The sequence below is a fragment of the Poecile atricapillus genome, chromosome 30 (assembly GCF_030490865.1).
Source record: "Poecile atricapillus isolate bPoeAtr1 chromosome 30, bPoeAtr1.hap1, whole genome shotgun sequence".
In the NCBI taxonomy this organism is placed as follows: domain Eukaryota; kingdom Metazoa; phylum Chordata; class Aves; order Passeriformes; family Paridae; genus Poecile; species Poecile atricapillus.
In genome coordinates, this window is record NC_081278.1 from 148,870 (window position 1) to 168,275 (window position 19,406).

General features: G+C 48.4%; 1 protein-coding gene and 1 long non-coding RNA gene across 3 annotated transcripts; both read right to left on the minus strand.

Moving 5' to 3' along the window:
* Positions 1-7,295: 7,295 nt before the first annotated feature.
* On the minus strand, positions 7,296-15,217 carry LOC131589921 (uncharacterized). 2 transcript variants are annotated; one of them, XR_009279885.1, is made up of 5 exons: positions 15,065-15,217; positions 11,770-11,861; positions 9,389-10,488; positions 9,269-9,310; positions 7,296-7,457 (listed from the first exon to the last, which is right to left on the minus strand). It is a non-coding gene; the product is annotated as an uncharacterized LOC131589921 (long non-coding RNA). The 2 variants fall into 2 exon arrangements; XR_009279884.1 differs by lacking the exon at positions 15,065-15,217 and having other exon boundaries at positions 11,770-12,007.
* A 1,992-nt stretch (positions 15,218-17,209) lies between these two features.
* Positions 17,210-18,509, minus strand: LOC131589854 (ferritin heavy chain A-like). The gene is made up of 4 exons (XM_058859671.1): positions 18,262-18,509; positions 17,924-18,070; positions 17,666-17,791; positions 17,210-17,535 (listed from the first exon to the last, which is right to left on the minus strand). Exons 1-4 carry the CDS (start codon positions 18,361-18,363, stop codon positions 17,359-17,361), a joined length of 552 nt encoding a protein of 183 aa, XP_058715654.1. The 5' UTR covers positions 18,364-18,509; the 3' UTR covers positions 17,210-17,358.
* Between the last annotated feature and the right edge of the window lie 897 nt (positions 18,510-19,406).

A 19,406-nucleotide genomic window follows, 5' to 3' on the forward strand; every position in this document is an offset into this window, starting at 1 on the left:
GCCGCGACTCGGCAGCCATCTTGTGAGGGGCGTGACGTCACTTCCGCCCTTCCTCGCCGCCATCTTTGTTGTGGCTGAAGCCACTTCCGGCCGAGCGGCCATCTTTGTTGTGGCACGATCGAGGCCCCCGCTGCTCTCAGCGCGTCTGTCTACCTTACTTGCCTGAACGAAAAACCCGACGAAGCCGGCCGACTCCGAGCACTCCGGCTGATTTTCCGCCGCCTTTCCCGGGGCGAAGACGGTGGCGGCGGGGCTCAGCGGCTCCGGAGCTGGGCGGCGGCTGCGCCTGCGGCGGCAGGCATTGGAGTCGACGCCTCTGCCGGGGTCCTACCGGCCGGCCGCAAACTTCAGTGTGGCAATCAGCCCGACCCGGCTCCTGCGGGGGGGGTCCCGGCTCGACACGGCACGCCTCGGTTCGGTTCGGCTCGGCTCGGCTCGGCACGCCTCGGTTCGGTTCGGCTCGGCCCCGCCCGCGCCGGGGCACAGCTGCAGTACCGCTCTGTGGCCACAAGGTGGCAGCACTGCCGCAGAGCTCAGCCCGGGGCTGGGCGGGGGTCGCCCCCGCACGTGCAAAGAAGCCCGGCAAGAAAGAACGTGTGCAACCCCCTTCCAAAAACCCTTCTCCAAGGAACGGCCCAAAAAACCCCCCATCGGAACTCAGCAAGCCCTGCCTCTAACCAAATAAAAAGCAAAAAGGCCCTTCATTTAAATATTTTTAATATCTATTTCTGTCATATTGAACTTCTTTATTTATACAAATAGATATAATACATAACAGATATTAAAATATATTCTATTAGCATAATAGATAATAGATATTAAAATTTATTATATAAACATCTATCCATATAGTTTTCATACTGAATATTAATCTACTTGTCTAGATTAAATTACTTGTATTTATTTCTTTTTTATGGCTATATATATTAATATATATATATGTACCACCCTATATTCATTTTTGGAGGATAGATGTGTATACTTTCCTTTCTATATTATTTATTCAAAAGCCCTGCTTGTAACAAAATAAAAAATAAAAAGACCCTTGATTTAAATAGTTTTAATATCTATTTCTATCATATTGATCTTCTATATTTATACACATAGATATAATACATAACAGATATTAAAACATATTATATTAGCATCTATCCATATAGTTTTCATACTGAATATTAATCTACTTGTCTAGAAATGGATTACATGTATTTATTTCTTTTTTATGGCTATATATATTAATATATATACATATATATATCTCCCTCTATTTAGTTCTTTATTATAGATGTGTATATTTTCATTTCTATATTATTCATTTAAATGCCATGCCTCTAACCAAATAATAAACAAAAAGTCCCTTCCTTAAAATATTTTTAATATTTATTTCTATCATACTGATCTTCTACATTTATAGACATAGATATGTTGCATAACAGATATTAAAATTTATTATATTAGCATCTATCCATATAGTTTTCATACTGAATATTAATCTACTTGTCTAGATATGGATTACTTGTATTTATTTCTTTTTTATGGCTATATATATTAATATATATTAATATATATACATATATATATCTCCCTCTATTTATTTCTTTATTATAGATGGGTATATTTTCATTTCTATATTATTCATTTAAATGCCATGCCTCTAGCCAAATAATAAACAAGAAGTCCCTTCATTTAAATATTTTTAATATCTATTTCTATCATACTGATTTCTTTATTTATACATATAGATACAATGCATAACATGTATTAAAATACATTACCATCTATCCATATATTTTTCATATTGAATATTAACCTGCTTTTCTAGATTTAGATAACTTGTATTTATTTCTTTCTTATGGCTATGTATATATCTCTATCTATCTATCTATCTATCTATCTATCTATCTATCTATCTATCTCCCTATATACATTTCTTTATTCTAGATGTGTATATTTTCATTTCTATATTATTCATTTAAATGCCATACCTCTAACCAAATAATAAACAAAAAGTCCCTTCCTTAAAATATTTTTAATATTTACTTCTATCATACTGATCTTCTATATTTATAGACATAGATATGTTGCATAACAGATATTAAAATTTATTATATTAGCATCTATCCATATAGTTTTCATACTGAATATTAATCTACTTGTCTAGATATGGATTTCCTGTATTTATTTCTTTTTTATCTCTCTCTCTCTCTCTATATATATATATCTACCTAGCTCCCCTATATTTATTTTTACAGGTATATATTTCTCTTTCTAATGTTCTGCTTTTTGAAATTTGCATTTCTTTCTCTTTGAAACTCTACCCATTCATTCAGCTGACAGGTCAGAATGACAAAAATACAAAGCCCTGGTGAACCCCGAGTGCAGAACGCGCTCGTCACTATGGAACTTAGGCACAGAAATTTGTCTCGGTGCATTTTAGTACCTCATGGCTGCACAGATGTGTTTTATACACTCACTTTTTACAGGGAAGTAAGAGGTGGAAAAACAAAAGCCACTTTCTTAACCCTAAGCCGTTCCTGACATAACAAAACCCTAAAGACGGCGTGCACAGAGAGGGGGTTTCTTTCCAAGGGAATTTAGAGAGATCCATTCCTGTTCCTTGCCAATGCCTACCGTAAAAACCAGAACAGCTCCACAGGTTTTTGGATTCTGCATCCAGCCCTCGCAGGGAATTTCCTGGCAGCTCGGGGTCCCCTCTGGGCAAGGGTACCCGGCACGAGCCCTCCCCATTCCCCGCTCACCTTGCTCCTCCAGCGCAGCGCCTGCCTCCCTCTGCCGGGGACCTCGGCGTGCCCCAAGGGACACGGGAGCCCCCCAGTGCCCACCCCGTCCCCCTCAGCCTTTGCTCCTCACCCCCAAAGAAGGCACAGAACAACTCCAACTGCCCTGGACAGCAGCACCCTGCTTTATTGGAAGCCCTTCTAGGACTAGACCCCCTCCCAAAAAGGAGCTCTGCTGCAACAAGAAAAGGGGGGCAGGTCCCAGAAATACCTTCCTGGAATTTTGACCCCTGACCTTTTGACCCCAGACTCATGACCTCCTTACCCCCTGACCCTGACCTTTGACCCCGACCTTTGACATGTGACCTCATGACCTTTGAGCCCTGACCTTAGACCTTTGAAACCCTGACCTTTTACATTTGAACCCTGACCTTTGACCTTGAACCCCTGTGACCTTTGACTCTGTGAGCATTGACCCCACGACCTTTGACCCCATGACCTTCAACCTTTGACCTGTGACAATATCCTTGTGACCTTTGACCTCGTGACCGGTGACCCTGTGATCTTCGATCCCATGGCTTTTGGCCTTTGACCTCTGTGACCTTTGACCCCTGACCTTTGATCCATGACCCCCCTGACCTTTGACCCACTGACCTTATTCATAACCCTGACCCCTGAAATGGTGGTGGTTGTGTTCTTCTGGTTCAGATATGGTGGTGTGAATTCATTTTTAGTTAACTATGGTGGTGCATGTGTATGTCTGGTTTAATATGGGGGTCTGCAGATGCATTTTGGGTTGAATATGGTGATGTGCATTTATTTGTGGTTAAAAATGGTTGTGCTCATGCATTTCTGGTCAAATGTGGCGCTGTACATTTGTGTGGTTTTCGGATGCTGTGCCACGCGTGTTTTGGCGGGCGCGTGTGGTGTGGCTTTTTCGGATGGTTGTGTGGGTTGGTTAGTGGATGGCAGAAAAGTTTTGAATGGGGTTTTTTAAGACAGTAAATTTAAGTGGTTTTTTGTTTGGTTTAATTGGTTTGGGAAAAGATTTTTTTGGAGGAAAATTGAAAAAAAATGTTTATTTAATGAGTAAAGTATTTATAAGTATAAACAAATGAATAATAATAAATAATAAAATTTGTTGTTGTTTGAAGAGATGGTCAATTTAGAGAGTTCTTGTTGGGAAGTGTAGTTTTGTTTGTTTAGTTACATATTAGTTTTTCTGGTGTTGGAAAGTGTTGAGGCCCAGACCCCCGAGGGCTGGATGTGTGAGTTTTTGGTGTTCGGGTTTTTAGTTTAGAGTACGTTTGAACAGATTTAAGAGAAAGGAAAAATATATATAGTTTGGAGAATTTTTTTGGTTTAGTTTGTTGAAACTTAATTCAAAATAAGGGAGACTTTTGTTTTGTTATAGATAATATAGTTTGGAGAAGGATGTGGGGGAATGAGTGTTGTTTTTGAAAATAACTTGTGTGGGGTGTTCTGTTTCTTCTGGAAATTAGTTATATATACACAGATAAGAGTAGTGATATTTAGTAAAAAGTGATGTTTATATGTATTTTTTATTTAATGATTAGATTTTTTTGAGGTATATATTTTTTGAGATATATATTGTGTTATTTTTTTGTATTATTTATTATGTGTCATTTGGTTTTTGAGTAAAGACAATTTTATGGAATTTTTTCAATTTAAAGTGGAATTGATTTTAATTGCTTTTTCAAATACATTTTGATATTTGTTACTGGGATTTTGGTTTTGTTAATGATATGTCAGGGTTTAGATTGGGTAGGGTTAGTTTGCTTGGTGGAGTTCGGGGTGTTAATGAATTAGGTGGCTTTTGCTAGATGTTTTTTAATATTTGAAAGATTTTTTATTTAGTGTTTTTAAGATGGTTTTCAATATTTTATTGTATTTTTTTATTTGTACTTGGTGCACGGTAGGGGATACGGTATATTTACTGAATATAATGTTTTTTAGTTTAGGTGTTGATAAGGTTGTTTTTGAAATGAGTTTTATGGTTTGCTTTAATTTTTTAGGGGTATTATGTTGTTAAAGGACTTGTTTTTTAAGGTTTAGGATGATGTTTTGAGTAGCAGTGTGAGGTATAGGGTAGGTTTTTATTTATTTAGTGATTTTTTTTATTATTGTGAGTATGTAGTGTTTATTTTGGTGTGTTTGAGGTACAGTAATGTAGTTAGTTTGTTAGGGTTTTTATATTTCTATTTAGATTATTGTTATAGGGAGTTTGATTGAAGTATATGTTTTAAACTTATCGATAATGTGAGAAATATTGTTTATGGCTAAATTTATTTTTTGGTTTTGTGTTTATTTGGAGGTGGTATTTTTATTTTGATGATTCGAGGTATTATGAGATTATTGAGTTAGGAACAATTTTGTTTTTTATGGTTAATTGCAGTTTTCTTTTGATCTTTTTATTTTTGTAGTTGCATGTACCTGTTTATTGCTTTGGCGGTTTTTATTAGTTGTATTTTTGGGGATATGAATATTTATATGATGGATTTTTACAGGGAGTTTGTTTTTGTAGTGATTTCTTATTTTTTAGTAGTTTAATCTTTTTTATTGTTAATGAGGTCTTCCATTATTCTTATAGAGCATTGATTATTATTTATGCATTAGAAGGTAGCAATTTGGTTAGGTTTTTTTTAGTAATGTTTAGGGCTCATTGAATGGTTTTGAGTTTAGTAAGTTGTTAAGTTTTTTTAAGTAGATTTGGTTGTGTTAAGTTGTATATATTTTTTTGTGTTTTGTTTTACTTTTATGATGTGGTATGAATTATTAGTAAAAAGAGTGTAGTGGGTTTTTTTGCTGCTCTTCTTATAAACTAGGTATAATTACTAATACACTTTTAAAACCTGTTACTGGGATTGGGACGTAGGGGAGGACAAAGAAACTAAAAACTAAAGCTACTTGGTACAAGCGTCAGTACTTTCAAAAAGGTTTTATCAATCATTATTACTGAGTTTAGCATAACAGCTATTTTAATCTTTGCCCTTTTACTGTGAAAGTTATGTATTAAGGACAATATTGGAGTTATTTTTGGATAAGAAAATAAACTTTGGAACAAGAAAGGCATTAAAACTTGAAAAAAAGCTCAGAGACTAGAACTACATGATGGGCTCAACCCTGAGAGACATGAACTTAAGGAACACCATTACAAAGTCCTTTATCCCAACACACAGAAGTGCCAATATAACGTAATCAGTACAGGTTTTCCTTACTCTTTTGAACCGGACATTGGGCAGCAAATAATTAAATGCTTAGAAAGCTGAGACAAAAGTCAAAGTGCTGCAGGATAAGTTTACAGCTCCAGACATCTTGTGTCCATCGAGGAACACCCGCTAGACTCCAACTACACCCTACATTACAAATGCCAAATTACAGGGGCCTGGGACTTGGCCTTTTACACCTACACCCAGGCTGGGCAGCAGGACAGAGCAGCTCCGGGACAACTACACCCAGACACCCGTGACACACAAGACAACAGACGAGGGGACACAACGGGGAGACAAAACTCTGGGCCACAAGAATGGCCACAAGGACCGAGAGAACGCGGAACGAGATGAGCCGGGTGAGAATGAAGGCGAGCTGATGAAGCTCGCAGAACCCGGGAGGAAGAAGATGCTGACGGAATGACAAACTCCAGCAACTGCCAAGACGGATGCCCGAGAATCTGAGGGCCACAGTCCCCTACCAATCTTTGCGTTTCTTCAAGACCTAAGCCGCAACAATGGATCCTCGCGGCGCACGGCTGTTGACACAGCACGGAACAAGACCTCTAAAAGACATCCGATGGGATGCTTTTAAAAGAGAGACGCGATTCCAAGGCCTCTGAGAGCTCCCGAGGCAAAGCTTCGATGGTGTCGGGCTGAGGAGCCCAGAGATCAGAGATGCGAGGACTGACGCCGGGGTTTCTGGTAAGCCCCCAGAAGAGATAAGGCGAGGCACGTACAACACAAGAAGCACAAAAGACACACAAGGCACAATGGACAAGTGACACGACACGCCCCGGGACTGCTCTGTCCTGCACACCTCAGCACTGTGAACAAATGTGAGGCTCTCCCTTCACGTGGCCTAAGGGGCCACAGCCTGGACCTCCCCGTCCCCAAACCTGACTCAAATATCCCAGGTCACGAGTCCCGACCCGGCACCCCGATTTCAGCCCCTCTGCAATTTGCAGCCTCCGACTCAGCTCTCGGATGCCCAGCGGGGAGGATCCACATGGAGCGCCAAGGAAGGCCGCCTCGCCATCCGGGAAGTTCCTGCCATCACCATGCTGCCGTCTCTTGGTCAGCTACAATAAATAAAACACAAAATCAGCGGCTGATCTTTGCAGGGCATCAGCCAAAACCCGACAATTCCGCTACTCACGGTCTCCTGCGAACGGCTGCATCCTGAGGCCGCACGCTTCAGCCACGCCGGGAGCCGAACGCTGTCGTCGCAGGGCGCGCCTGAGTTAAGAGAAGACAAAGTGATGCGGCATTGCTGAAACTCAAAGGGACCCTCGCTCCTCCTCCCGACATCCCCAACTCACGGCAACCCCTCAGCCCGTTCCTGAAGGCCACCCACACGGCCCCTTTACGTGGAAAAGGCTCCGTCACACAGTTCCATAACGCTTCCGCAGGGCTCACGGGAGCGGCGAAACAGCTGTGCCGGCCGGTTGGTTGGGGAGGGGATCTCGGCGAAATGCGACTGGACCGCCTAAAGCACGCAAACAAGAAGGGACGCTTGGCATTGCACCAGAAACTGAGAGCCCAGCAATAACAACAGTTTCCCTCCACCGGTAAATGCTCACCTTGCCCGCTTCGCCTTGACTGCTGCTAGCCAGCTTCACTTCCTAAAAATAAAGACAAAGAGGAGACCTGTCACACAGTGACCGGTTCCAGTTGCCCTGCAAAGACAAACATTGACTTACCTTCTCAGGGGAACCCCCTTACCCTGGATGGGGCGCTCTGCCACCGATTTCATCCGTCCGCATCTGAAAGAAAGCTGAGACAAAAGTCAAAGTGCTGCAGGGTAACTTCACAGCTCCTGACATCTTGTGTCCATCTAGGAACACCCGCTAGACTCCAACTACACCCTACATCACAAATTTCAAATTACAGGGGCCTGGGACTCGGCCTTTTACACCTACACCCAGGCTGGGCAGCAGGACAGAGCAGCTCCGGGACAACTACACCCAGACACCCGTGACACACAAGACAACAGACGAGGGGACACAACAGGGAGACAAAACTCTGGGCCACAAGAATGGCCACAAGAACCGAGAGAACGCGGAACGAGATGAGCCGGGTGAGAATGAAGGCGAGCTGATGAAACTCGCAGAACCCGGGAGGAAGAAGATGCTGATGGAATGACAAACTCCAGCAACTGCCAAGACGGATGCCCGAGAATCTGAGGGCCACAGTCCCCTACCTATCTCTGCGTTTCTTCAAGACCTAAGCCGCAGCAATGGATCCTCGCGGCGCACGGCTGTTGACACAGCTCGGAACAAGACCTCTAAAAGACATCCGATCGGATGCTTTTAAAAGAGAGACGTGATTCCAAGGCCTCTGAGAGCTCCCGAGGCAAAGCTTCGATGGCGTCGGGCTGAGGAGCCCAGAGATCAGAGATGCGAGGAGTGACGCCGGGGTTTCTGGTAAGCCCCCAGAAGAGATAAGGCGAGGCACGTACAACACAAGAAGCACAAAAGACACACAAGGCACAATGGACAAGTGATACAACACGCCCTGGGGCTGCTCCGTCCTGCCCACCTCAGCACTGTGAACAAATGTGAGGCTCTCCCTTCACGTGGCCTGAGGGGCCACAGCCTGGACCTCCCCGTCCCCAAAGCTGACTCCATAATCCCAGGTCACGAGTCCCGACCCGGCACCCCGATTTCAGCCCCTCTGCAATTCGCAGCCTCCGACTCAGCTCTCGGATGCCCAGCGGGGAGGATCCACATGGAGCGCCAAGGAAGGCCGCCTCGCCATCCGGGAAGTTCCTGCCATCGCCAGGCTGTTGTCTTCTGGTGAGGTAAAAAAAATAAAACAGAAAATCAGAGGCTGATCTTTGCAGGGCATCAGCCAAAACCCGACAATTCCGCTACTCACGGTCTCCTGCGAACGGCCACGTCCTGAGGCCGTGCTCTTCGGCCACGCTGGGAGCAGGACGCCATCATCGCAGGGCGTGCCTGAGTTAAGAAAAGACAAAGTGATGCGGCATTGCTGAAACTTGAACAGGCCCTCACTCCTCCTCCCGACATCCCCAACTCACGGCAACCCCTCGGCCCGTTCCTGAAGGCCACCCACACGGCCCCAATACGTGGAAAAGGCTCCATCACACGGTTCCATAACGCTTCCGCAGGGCTCACGGGAGCGGTGAAGCAGCTGTGCCGGCCGGTTGGAGAGGACGTCTCGGCAAAATGCGACTGGACTGCCTAAAGCACACAAACAAGATGGGACACTTGGCATTGCACCGGAAACTGAGAGCCCAGCGATAACAACAGCTTCCCTCCACCAGTCAATGCTCACCTTGCCCACTTCGCCTTGACTGCTGCTAGCCGGCTTCACTTCCTAAAAATAAAGACAAAGAGGAGACCTGTCACACAGTGACCGGTTCCAGTTGCCCTGCAAAGACCAACATTGACTTACCTTCTCAGGGGAACCCCCTTACCCTGGATGGGGCGCTCTGCCACCGATTTCATCCGTCCGCATCTGAAAGAAAGCTGAGACAAAAGTCAAAGTGCTGCAGGGTAACTTCACAGCTCCAGATATCTTGTGTCCATCGAGGAACACCCTCTAGACTCCAACTATGCCCTACATGACAAATTTCAAATTACAGGGGCCTGGGACTCGGCCTTTTACACCTACACCCAGGCTGGGCAGCAGGACAGAGCAGCTCCGGGACAACTACACCCAGACACCCGTGACACACAAGACAACAGACGAGGGGACACAACGGGGAGACAAAACTCTGGGCCACAAGAACGGCCGCAAGGACCGAGAGAACGCGGAACAAGATGAGCCGGGTGAGAATGAAGGCGAGCTGATGAAGCTCGCAGAACCCGGGAGGAAGAAGATGCTGATGGAATGACAAACTCCAGCAACTGCCAAGACGGATGCCCGAGAATCTGAGGGCCACAGCCCCCTACCTATCTCTGCGTTTCTTCAAGACCTAAGCCGCAACAATGGATCCTCGCGGCGCACGGCTGTTGACACAGCACGGAACAAGACCTCTAAAAGACATCCGATCGGATGCTTTCCAAAACAGACGCGATTCCGAGGCCTCTGAGAGCTCCAGAGGCAAAGCTTCGATGGTGTTGGGCTGAGGAGCCCAGAGATCAGAGATGCGAGGAGTGACGCCGGGGTTTCTGGTAAGCCCCCAGAAGAGATAAGGCGAGGCACGTACAACACAAGAAGCACAAAAGACACACAAGGCACAATGGACAAGTGATACAACACGCCCCGGGACTGCTCTGTCCTGCACACCTCAGCACTGTGAACAAATGTGAGGCTCTCCCTTCACGTGGCCTAAGGGGCCACAGCCTGGACCTCCCCATCCCCAAAGCTGACTCCATAATCCCGGGTCACGAGTCCCAACCCGGCACCCCGCTTTCATAACCCTCTACAGGTCGTAGCCTTTGACTTAGCTCTCGGATGCCCGGCGGGGAGTAGCCAGACGGGGCGTCAAGGAAGGCCACCTCGCTCTCTGGGAAGCTCCTGCCATCGCCAGGATGTCGTCTCCTGGTCAGCTACAATCTAGAAGACCAAATATCAATGCGAGATCTTAGCGGCACATCTGTGAAAATTCAGCACTTACCTTCTCTAGAGAATGCCCAGGTTCATGGGCCGCACAGTTCACCCCGCAGGGAGGCAGAGGCTTGCTTCACAGCAGTATTGGCTGACACAGCCAAATTACCACCACCTCAAGGAGGGGAGGAAGACTCTCCAGCCAGTGAGGGACAGGGAGCCCAGGGTACCCCAAGGATGGAAACCCCAGCTTATATGACAGCAGTAGGCCCTAGCACCCACTATCTCTTCCTGGCTGGCCCTAGCACCAGGGGTACTGCCTGCAGCTCTCGGGGGTTCTGGCACTCTGCTGCTTTAGGGTTCCTGCCTGCAGCTGCCTCAGGGAAATGGGGGCACTGTTAGGGCTGCTGTTCAGGGTTTGGGTACACCTGAACTCTGCCTTATATCCCAACCTGTACCCCTTTTATTTTCAATGTTTGTCTACAGCCCTCAAGCTTTTGACCTCTGAAGCCCTCCCTCAACCTCTCTGTGTCACTGCCAAGCTCCCCTGCTGAACCCTACAAACTTAGTTAGAACCCTACGCTTGCAACCGGGGATGCTCCTTATCCATAGGCCCCAAGAGATGTCCATTAGCCCGGACCAGGCAATCCACAGTTGCTCCCTACCCTACCTAAGTTTGGCCCTGAGACAGGGCAGAGGCTGACAGAGCCGAACTCTTTGCGGAGGCTAGGCACGAAGCCCTGCCAACCGCCGCCTCGAGGAGGGGTGGGAGCAATCCCCGGCTGCGGAGGGACCGAGAGCCCAGGGTGGGGCGGGGCGGGAAACCCCCTGTTTCCCCAACCCTACGGATCGTCCCCCCACTATCTCCTGGCTGACCCTAGCACCAGGGGTACTGTCTGCAGTACCAGGGGTTCTGGCACTCTGCTGCTTTAGGGTTCCTGCCTGCAGCTGCCTCAGGGAAACGGGAGCGCTGTTAGGGCTGCTGTTTAGGGTTTGGGGTGGGGTACATCTGAACTCCACCTTACCTATACCCCTTCTTTTCACTGTTTCCTCAGCCTTTTTTTTTTTGGAATTCTTGTGACGGAGTGAGGGCACCGGGGAGGGACTGCCAAGGTGAAATCAAAAGGGAAAAGGAGAAAGATCACCCCTGCAAATCCACACTGGCTCAGCTGTTCAGGTGCTGCTTCCTGGCAAAAAGCTTTGTCCGTCACCACCTCCTTTAAGCGGTGCTCCAGGTCCAAGTGCATCCAGGTGCTCCCCCAGACCCTATGAGATGCTCTCACCATCACTCCATGAGATGTCACTGGGAGCCCACCAGAAACTCCTCTCCTCCGGCAGATCCCTGCCAACGTTGATTTGCCACTCGTATTTGACCCTGTAATAACGGCAAAATTGTTGCCCTCCGTCAGGTACGTGTTGTTAGACACAGGTTTTTCCACAGCCATCTTTTCAAGAACGGGGTGCCATCCCTGCTTGATTGCTAAATTATCGGTAAAATCTGGAAAACCTAAATGAGAAAAAGAATCTAGAAGACTGATGAGTTAATATGGGAACCTTTACATCATTAAACTAATAGGTTTTGAAATAAAGTGAATTCTTCCAGTCCAACTGCAAAAATCCCATTCCTAAAAATTAAATAACCAAAAAACAAATAGCATCAAATTCCCACCAATATCATCAATAAAATCACAGAACCTCCACCAGCCAAGGGAAAAAAATCTTAACCTAGAAAAAACCCAAACCGCCTCAAAAAGATTCAACACTGAAACACAACGCATCCTAACACCTCAACTACCTATTCTGAAGTAAACTTTCAAAACAAATATTCCCTCTATCCACACCACCAATACCAGATAAAACCAATAAAGTACTCTATCACAGCACCCCCGAATCAAAAAACTAAATTGCCCTAAAATTTTTTAATTTAATCACAAATTAACCCCAAAATAAAAACTTTAATCTCGCTAACAAAGAAAACCCCAAAACAGGTAACACAAACAAAACCCACACCGTACAACCAACTACCAGCAAAAACGGATACTATGCTCTTTCATTAACAGTTCTTATAACATCAGCAAAGTTAAACATAAATAAAAAGCAACCCTATTGAACTCCACACAACAAATCACACCAACTATTAAAAAAATAATCAAACTAACTCACTAAACTCAAGACCATTCAACTAACCCTAAACATTAGTAAAAAAAACCCCAAAGCTCTACATTTATAGTAATACATAATTACCAATACTCTATAAAAAAATTTAATAGCTAATTAAAAACCTTAAAAAAACAATCTAAACTACTAAAAAGTTAAAAAATACCACCCACAAAAATATACCTATAAAAATCCACCATATAAATGCCTGTGTCCCCAGAAAGGAAACTAAGAAATGCCACAACAGAAAGAAATCCAAACTTATCATCAACACCTAAACTAAAAAAGACAACATTAAATAAATAGAACATATCTGTTATTACACAGAACTACAAACAAAATAAGATTAGACCATCAATTACTAAAAATCACCTTAAAACCACTCAATAAAATACTTTCAAAAATTGAAAACTGCATCTAACAAAAGCCACCTAATTAACACCCAAAACTCCCCAACCAAACAAACCCTACCCCATCTGAACCCCTACATACAATAGAGAACTAAAATCCCAATAATACCTATCAAAACCTATTTTAATTGATTCTACCTAAAATACAAAAAAACCCATTCATAAAATCATCTTTATTCAGAAACGAAATTTCACATAGTATACAACATAAAAAAATAAAGCAACACACTGTGTACCACCAAAAAAAACCTAATATTGAATAAAAACCACATATAAATACCTCTGCTTACTAAATATTACAACCACTATTTATATTTACCTGTATTTCTATAAAAGTATATCTAAAATTAAAAAGCATTAATTTAATCATTAAGGCAAAGATATACAATAAAAAATAAAATGTCCTAAAATTCCATTATATTATATTATATCCCCACCATCTGCTTTATGCCCAAACATAAGTTCTGTAACTTCAAAACTAAGAAAGAAAAAAATTCTTTGAACACACAATCTACATACAGTACTAATACAGCCTCACACAAATTCTCTCTCAAATCTATTGTCTAACAAAGGCAACAAGAAATCAATTTTTTACTTTTTTAAAATAACTTCTCATTGATTAGTGAATACAAAATAATTGCCAAAACTGTAACAACTTCTTCTAAAACTATTCAACTTTACTCCGATCCAAAAACCCAGGCTACCACCAAAACACCCCACGGCTCAAAAAGATCCACGCCACAGCCCAACTCCAAAAACATCCAAACCGCACGTGCAGAAAAACCCTTCTAAATCTCCTGCTCTTTTCTCCACAACAAAACAATTATCATTTCGTTATTCATCCTTTTTTCCTCTTACCTACGCCCTACTTATTAAAATAAACATTTTTTTTCAATTTTCCTCAAAAGATATTTCCTTTAAAATCAATTAAAAAACAGACTGAAACCTGCCTTCTATTAAGAAACACATTCGTTTTAAAACATTTCCTCCCAGTTTGTCTCAAACCTTTCCAAGATTTGGATCCCGTTCCAGTGCACCAGAACCAAATCAACCTGCTCTGGCTCTGGAAACATCAGCGACACCAAACCCAGAGCACGAAGCACCTCGCCGCTCCTACCCCGCTGTCCCTCGGCCCTGCTCTCTCGCGTCCTACGCTGCAGAGCGCTGGGAGCCAGGTTCAGCCCCGAGAATTGTCGCATCCATTTCCTCGGACATTCCAGCTTCCACGGGGATATTGCGGGGACCCCCTGCATTCCATTCCCTAGTACAGCCGCAAGACAAAGTTCTCCCCCAGCCCGCGTCTCCAGAAAATCGTGTACAAGGGTTAACAAGCTCCGAGGTTTGAGAAATACGGTCTGCCCAACAAGCCCAACTCTGCATCCAGGGGAAATGAACATCACAAACAGATTCATGCACACCAGATGCACGGGACGCTGCCAGCTTGGACCTGCAGTTAACTCGGCAATGGAAAAACCTGAGCTCGAAGCCCTCACGTGAGGGTGCAAAAGGTATTGAACACAGTTTCTAGAAAGCGTCACATCGTTATTTAAAGGCGCGGCTCGGCTAAAGAGCAATACCGACAAAGCCCACAGACAAAAAGCCTGGGGGGTCTGGGCTCGATTTTTTTCCCTCCCCTCCTTTCAGCGGCTTTCACGGGAGCCCCGGCAGCGGCGGCACTCGGCACCCAGGGGCGGCCCCGCGCTCCTGCCCCCGGACGGAGCGCGGCTCCCGGCAGGAAAGCGACTCCTCCGGCGGGCGGGGGCGGCCCCGGCCCCGGGACAGCCCGGCCCGCCCAGCGGCACCGGGACCGGCCCGAAGGGGCCCCGGCGGTGCCCGAGCCCCGCGCCCGGAGCGGGCGGAGCGGCGGGACGGACACAGCTCCGCGCCGCGGCTCCCGCCTGCCGGCCCGGCAGAGCTCACCTCGCCTCCGCACGGCTCTGTCGCCCCCCGGCAAGGTGAAATCGAAAAGGAAAAGGAGAAACGTCCCCCCTGCAAATCCTCACTGGCTTACTTGCTCCGATGCTGCTTCCAGACACAAAGGTTTGTCCCTCGGCACCTCCTTTAAGCAATGCTCCATGTCCAAGTGCATCCAGCTGTTCTCCCAGACCCTACGAGATGCTCCCGGTATCGTTCCATGAGATACCCCCGGGAAGCCCACCATAAACCCCTCTTCTCCAACTGCTCCGTGCCCAAGTGAGGGAAACCCTCCCCCTAAAACAGCCACAGGCAGGACCCACCCGTTCCTTATCATAACTGCTCACACCTGGGGCTGCTCTGTCCCCTCATCAACCTCACTGCTCACACCTGGGGCTGCTCTGAGCCCTCATCATCCTCACAGTTCAGTTTGTGCTGTTGCTACCCCAAGAGCGAGGGCAGGGGCAGAAGGAACTTGTTGCTCATTCCCTGGACAGCTCATTGTCTGCACCTGACACACAGGGGCACCAGGCTTTCCTTGCTATGGATGAGGACACCTCTCCTCCTCCAGGTGCCCAAGGCTAAAAATGGAATTCCACCTCCACAATTCCATGTGTTTGAGTTTCATAATTCCCAATGTAATTCCCCATGGATCATAAGCCATCACCTATAATTTTTTACTCTAGAATCATCACTGACTTGCCTTTCTGTGGAAGTGTTTGACACTAAAAACATCCTAAACATTCCCAGAAAAGCACTAAAAACCTCCCCCCCCCAAAAAAAAAAAAACAAAAAACCCCCCCAAAAAAACCCATTAAAATATCCTTTAAAAACCCTGGAGAAAACCTAAAGAAAAAAAAAAAACAGAAAACCTGCTCAGCCCCCAACCCCTACCTGTCACTCTCTAGCCCATGGATGCCATCCCTACAATTTTGCAGTGGTTCTTGTCCTACTGGGAGGATTCTGGGATTGTCCTGGTATTAGGGCTGCTGTGTGGTGCTGCTGGGAGTGGTCTGGGGCTGTCCAGCCTTGGGGTCACTGCCTGCAGCTGCTGTTGGGGAAAAATGGTGTTCTTAGGGGTGCTGCTTAGGGTGACCTTAGGGGTCGGGTGAGGGCTGGTGCACCTGTACCCTAACTCTTATTGGTACCCTGTACCCCTAATCTCCACTGTGTGCCCTCCACTATGATAGGGATGGTGTTTAGGGTGAAGTTAGGGGTGGGGTGAGGGTTGCTACACCTGTACCCTAACCCTAATTGGTACCCTGTGTCCTGTGCCTTGGCCCCCTAACCCTCAGTGTGTGCTCTCTGCCTGTCAAGCCCCCCACCTCTTTGCCCCTCAGCCTGCAATGTCTGTGTGTCACCCTCAAGCTCCCCCACATTGTGCCTTGGTCCCTTAACCTCCTCCGTGACCTTTCCACCCAGTTAGGGGTGGTTTCTAGGGTGAGGTTATGGGTGGTGTGAGTTTTAATTCACCTGCCACTCTCAAGCACCCCCCACTTTGCCCCTCAAGCCCCCCCTCTGCCCTTGCCCCTCCAGGCACCCCGTGCTCCTCAGTCTCTTGTCACCCTTAAGCTCCCCCGTTGTAGCCTCTCAGTTTCTATGTGACACCCTGGAGCCCCCACTTTGCTCCTTGAGCTCTCCCTCTGCCTCTTAGCCGCCCCCATTCTCTGTGTCACTCTCCAGCCACCCTCCTGGCCGTTTGCCATCGGAAACAAAACTCAGCCCTCCCGTTTCTTGATGTCAGCTCAGAGGCTGCACCCAGCTGTTCATCTCTCTGCTTCTGCCAAGATATTAGGGTAGAAAGCTTTCCTTCCTGCACAAGAGGGCCATCGTTCACAACCAAATGCCTCTGGCAAAACTGGGTTGGCACTTCAGGCTGAAAATGGGATTCTGCCTCCTAAAATTGCAAATGTTGGAGGATTTCTCCCAGACAAAAGCTGCCAGGAACTAGAGCTCTGGCTGGCCTAGCATAGCCTGATCCAACCTCTAAACTAGTCCCAAGACGCTGAAGTGGAAGGCTCTCCTTCCTGTGGTAAAGAGCCTCTCCTGGTTTCCTCAGACCTCACTACAGAGGCAGAACATGCTCAGCAAGACCTGAAATTCCTAAAAATTTGCCAGGTGTCACCCGTCCGTGAAGGAGCCATACCAGCTCCTCCATCCTGTACCAGGCTCCACTAACCCTGCTCCGACTGCCAGTGTCCCCTTTCCCTGTTAGAAGGGAGCAGATACAGAGGAGACAAACGGAGCTAAAGACAGACCTTTTATTGGAATCGTGCTGGGAGGGCCCAGCAGGCAGAGCCCCCTTGGATGGGGCAGAGGGGTTACAAGGGTCTGGGGGGCCCAGGAAGATGGTCCTGGGGGCTGCCCATAGAGGCGAAGGTGGGGGGAGGTTCAGCTGCGCTCCTCCAAGCTCAAACGGTCAAACAGGTACTCGCTGAGGCCGGCCGAGGCCACTCCAGGCCCAGTGGCCCCACCAGTGAGGCGTCGCAGGTTGGTGGCATGGTCCCCCAGCACCTTGATGGCCTTCACTTGCTCGTCCAGGTAGTGGGACTCCAGGAAGTCACAAAGCTGTGGGAAAAATGGAGATCGGGCAGGAAGAGGGTCTGAGTGGCCCCCGTGGGAAAAGGGAGGAATTGGGAGCATGCTGGAGAAGTCAGATCCTTGAGGGGGCGGGGGGGAAAGCCAGAGCACCACTCACATGGGGGTCTCCCTTCTCAGCAGCCAGGCCGTGCAGGTCCAGCAGCGCCTGGTTCACCGACTTCTCCAGCTGCAGCGCTGCTTCCACTGCCTCCAGCGCCGACCCCCAGGTGTCCCGCTCCGGTTTCTGCGGGGCACGGACCGTCACCCCGAAGGGCCCAGGCACCCCGAGGCCAACCGCCCTCCAACCACAGCCCCACACCCCCGGGGGAAGAGAAGGGGGAGCAGCAGCCCCAGATACCCGGAGACCCCCCCCCACCTTGATGTCCTGCAGGAGAACACGGCCCCCGCGGCGCGTCTGGAAGCGCAGGAGCCCCTCAGCATGTTCCCGCTCCTCCCGCGACTGCTCCAGGAAAAACCGGGCCAGCCGCGACAGGGCCACGTCGTCCCTCTCGAAGTAAAACCCCTACGGGATAGAGGGGAGGGAGAAAAAGTCAGGGGGAATCCCCCAGGGCCCCCTCCACCCCCCCGATTCTTCGGATTTCGTCCTCCGGAGCGTCGCCGCCCACACCAGCACCGGGTCGGGACGAAAGTGGGTATTGGGATGCAGGAAGGGGGATCCCCCAACCCGGGGGGCGGGGGTCCCGAGCCCCCTACCATAGAGAGGTAGACGTAGGAGGCGTGGAGCTCCATGTTGGCCATGCGGTTGACGGCGGCTTCGCAGTCGCGGTGGTAATTCTGGCGGATCTGGGAGTCCATGGCGGGACGGGTGGACGGACGGATTTGGGAGCGGCGGGATGGACGGATGGACGGCCGGGGTGGACGAAGAGCCGGGAGCAGCCGGTTCCGTTCAAGCACTGTTGAAGCGAGAACGCGGCTGTGGCTGCTCAAAGCCCGGCGGGGACTTTTAAAGCGCTTCCCGGCTGGGCGGGGAAAAGGGGGCATTCCCCTCCTCTGTCCCCTCCGGCAGGGTGCGGTGGCCTTGGCCCTTGTCCGTGTTTGTCACACGGTCCCACAGTCAGCATGACTGGGCAGGATCGCGGAGGAGTCCGAGCCCACGTGTGTGCCCCCCCAGGAGTGGTCCCCCGGGGCGCGGAGGGGGCGGCTGGGGGAAAGCCCCGGTTCCCTGCTGGCTTGGGGGGCACAGGGAGCCTGGCGGAGGTTGGGGAGGAGCTGGGGGGTGTTCCTTGGGTGTCCTGCCAGGTCCTGAGGTGCCGATGCCCGTTAATCGGACTTCAATAGGTTATAGGGTGCGGAAGGAGGTGACTCAGCGCCAGGAGCATAAAAGAGGAACTTGGCCTCGGGGAAACGCTGACTCCGCTTTTCCACCGCTCCAGGACTGGGGCGAACTCGGGGAAACTGGTTGGAACTGGGAGCCCCACAGCGCTTCCCTTCTCATCCCTCATCCCTTGGGGTGCCCGCAGCTCCCGAGGGGGGCCGGCTCGGCTGGAGCTGAGAAGAGAGTCCGGGGAGAAGGGGGAGCAGCAGCCCCAGATACCCGGAGACCACCCCCCACCCCACCGAAGCTATCCCACAGTCCCTTTGGCGCTGGATCCAGAGGCTGCGCTGCAGGAAGGACACGGCCCCGTGGAGGACGGTCCAGATGTGGGACCCCCACCCTAACACCCCTCCGCGGCTGTTCAGTGAACCCCGGGATCGGGAACCCCCACACACGTTTTCAAGTCCCACTGACCCCAAACACCCCCCTGGCCCTGCGGGAGGGAAGGCCCCTCTCCGGCAGGCACCCCTCCCCACTTCTGCTCCCTCAACCAGGACCCCCAGTCCCGGAGATGTTGCTGAAC

Coding starts and splice junctions, on each gene's coding strand:
- LOC131589854 (XM_058859671.1), bottom strand. CDS start 18,363: ATGGACTCCCAGATCCGCCAGAATTACCACCGCGACTGCGAAGCCGCC. Junction 17,792..17,923: donor TTCTCCTGCAGGACATCAAG/GTGGGGGGGGGT, acceptor CGTGCCCCGCAG/AAACCGGAGCGGGACACCTG. Junction 17,536..17,665: donor CTGAGAAGGGAGACCCCCAT/GTGAGTGGTGCT, acceptor TTTTTCCCACAG/CTTTGTGACTTCCTGGAGTC.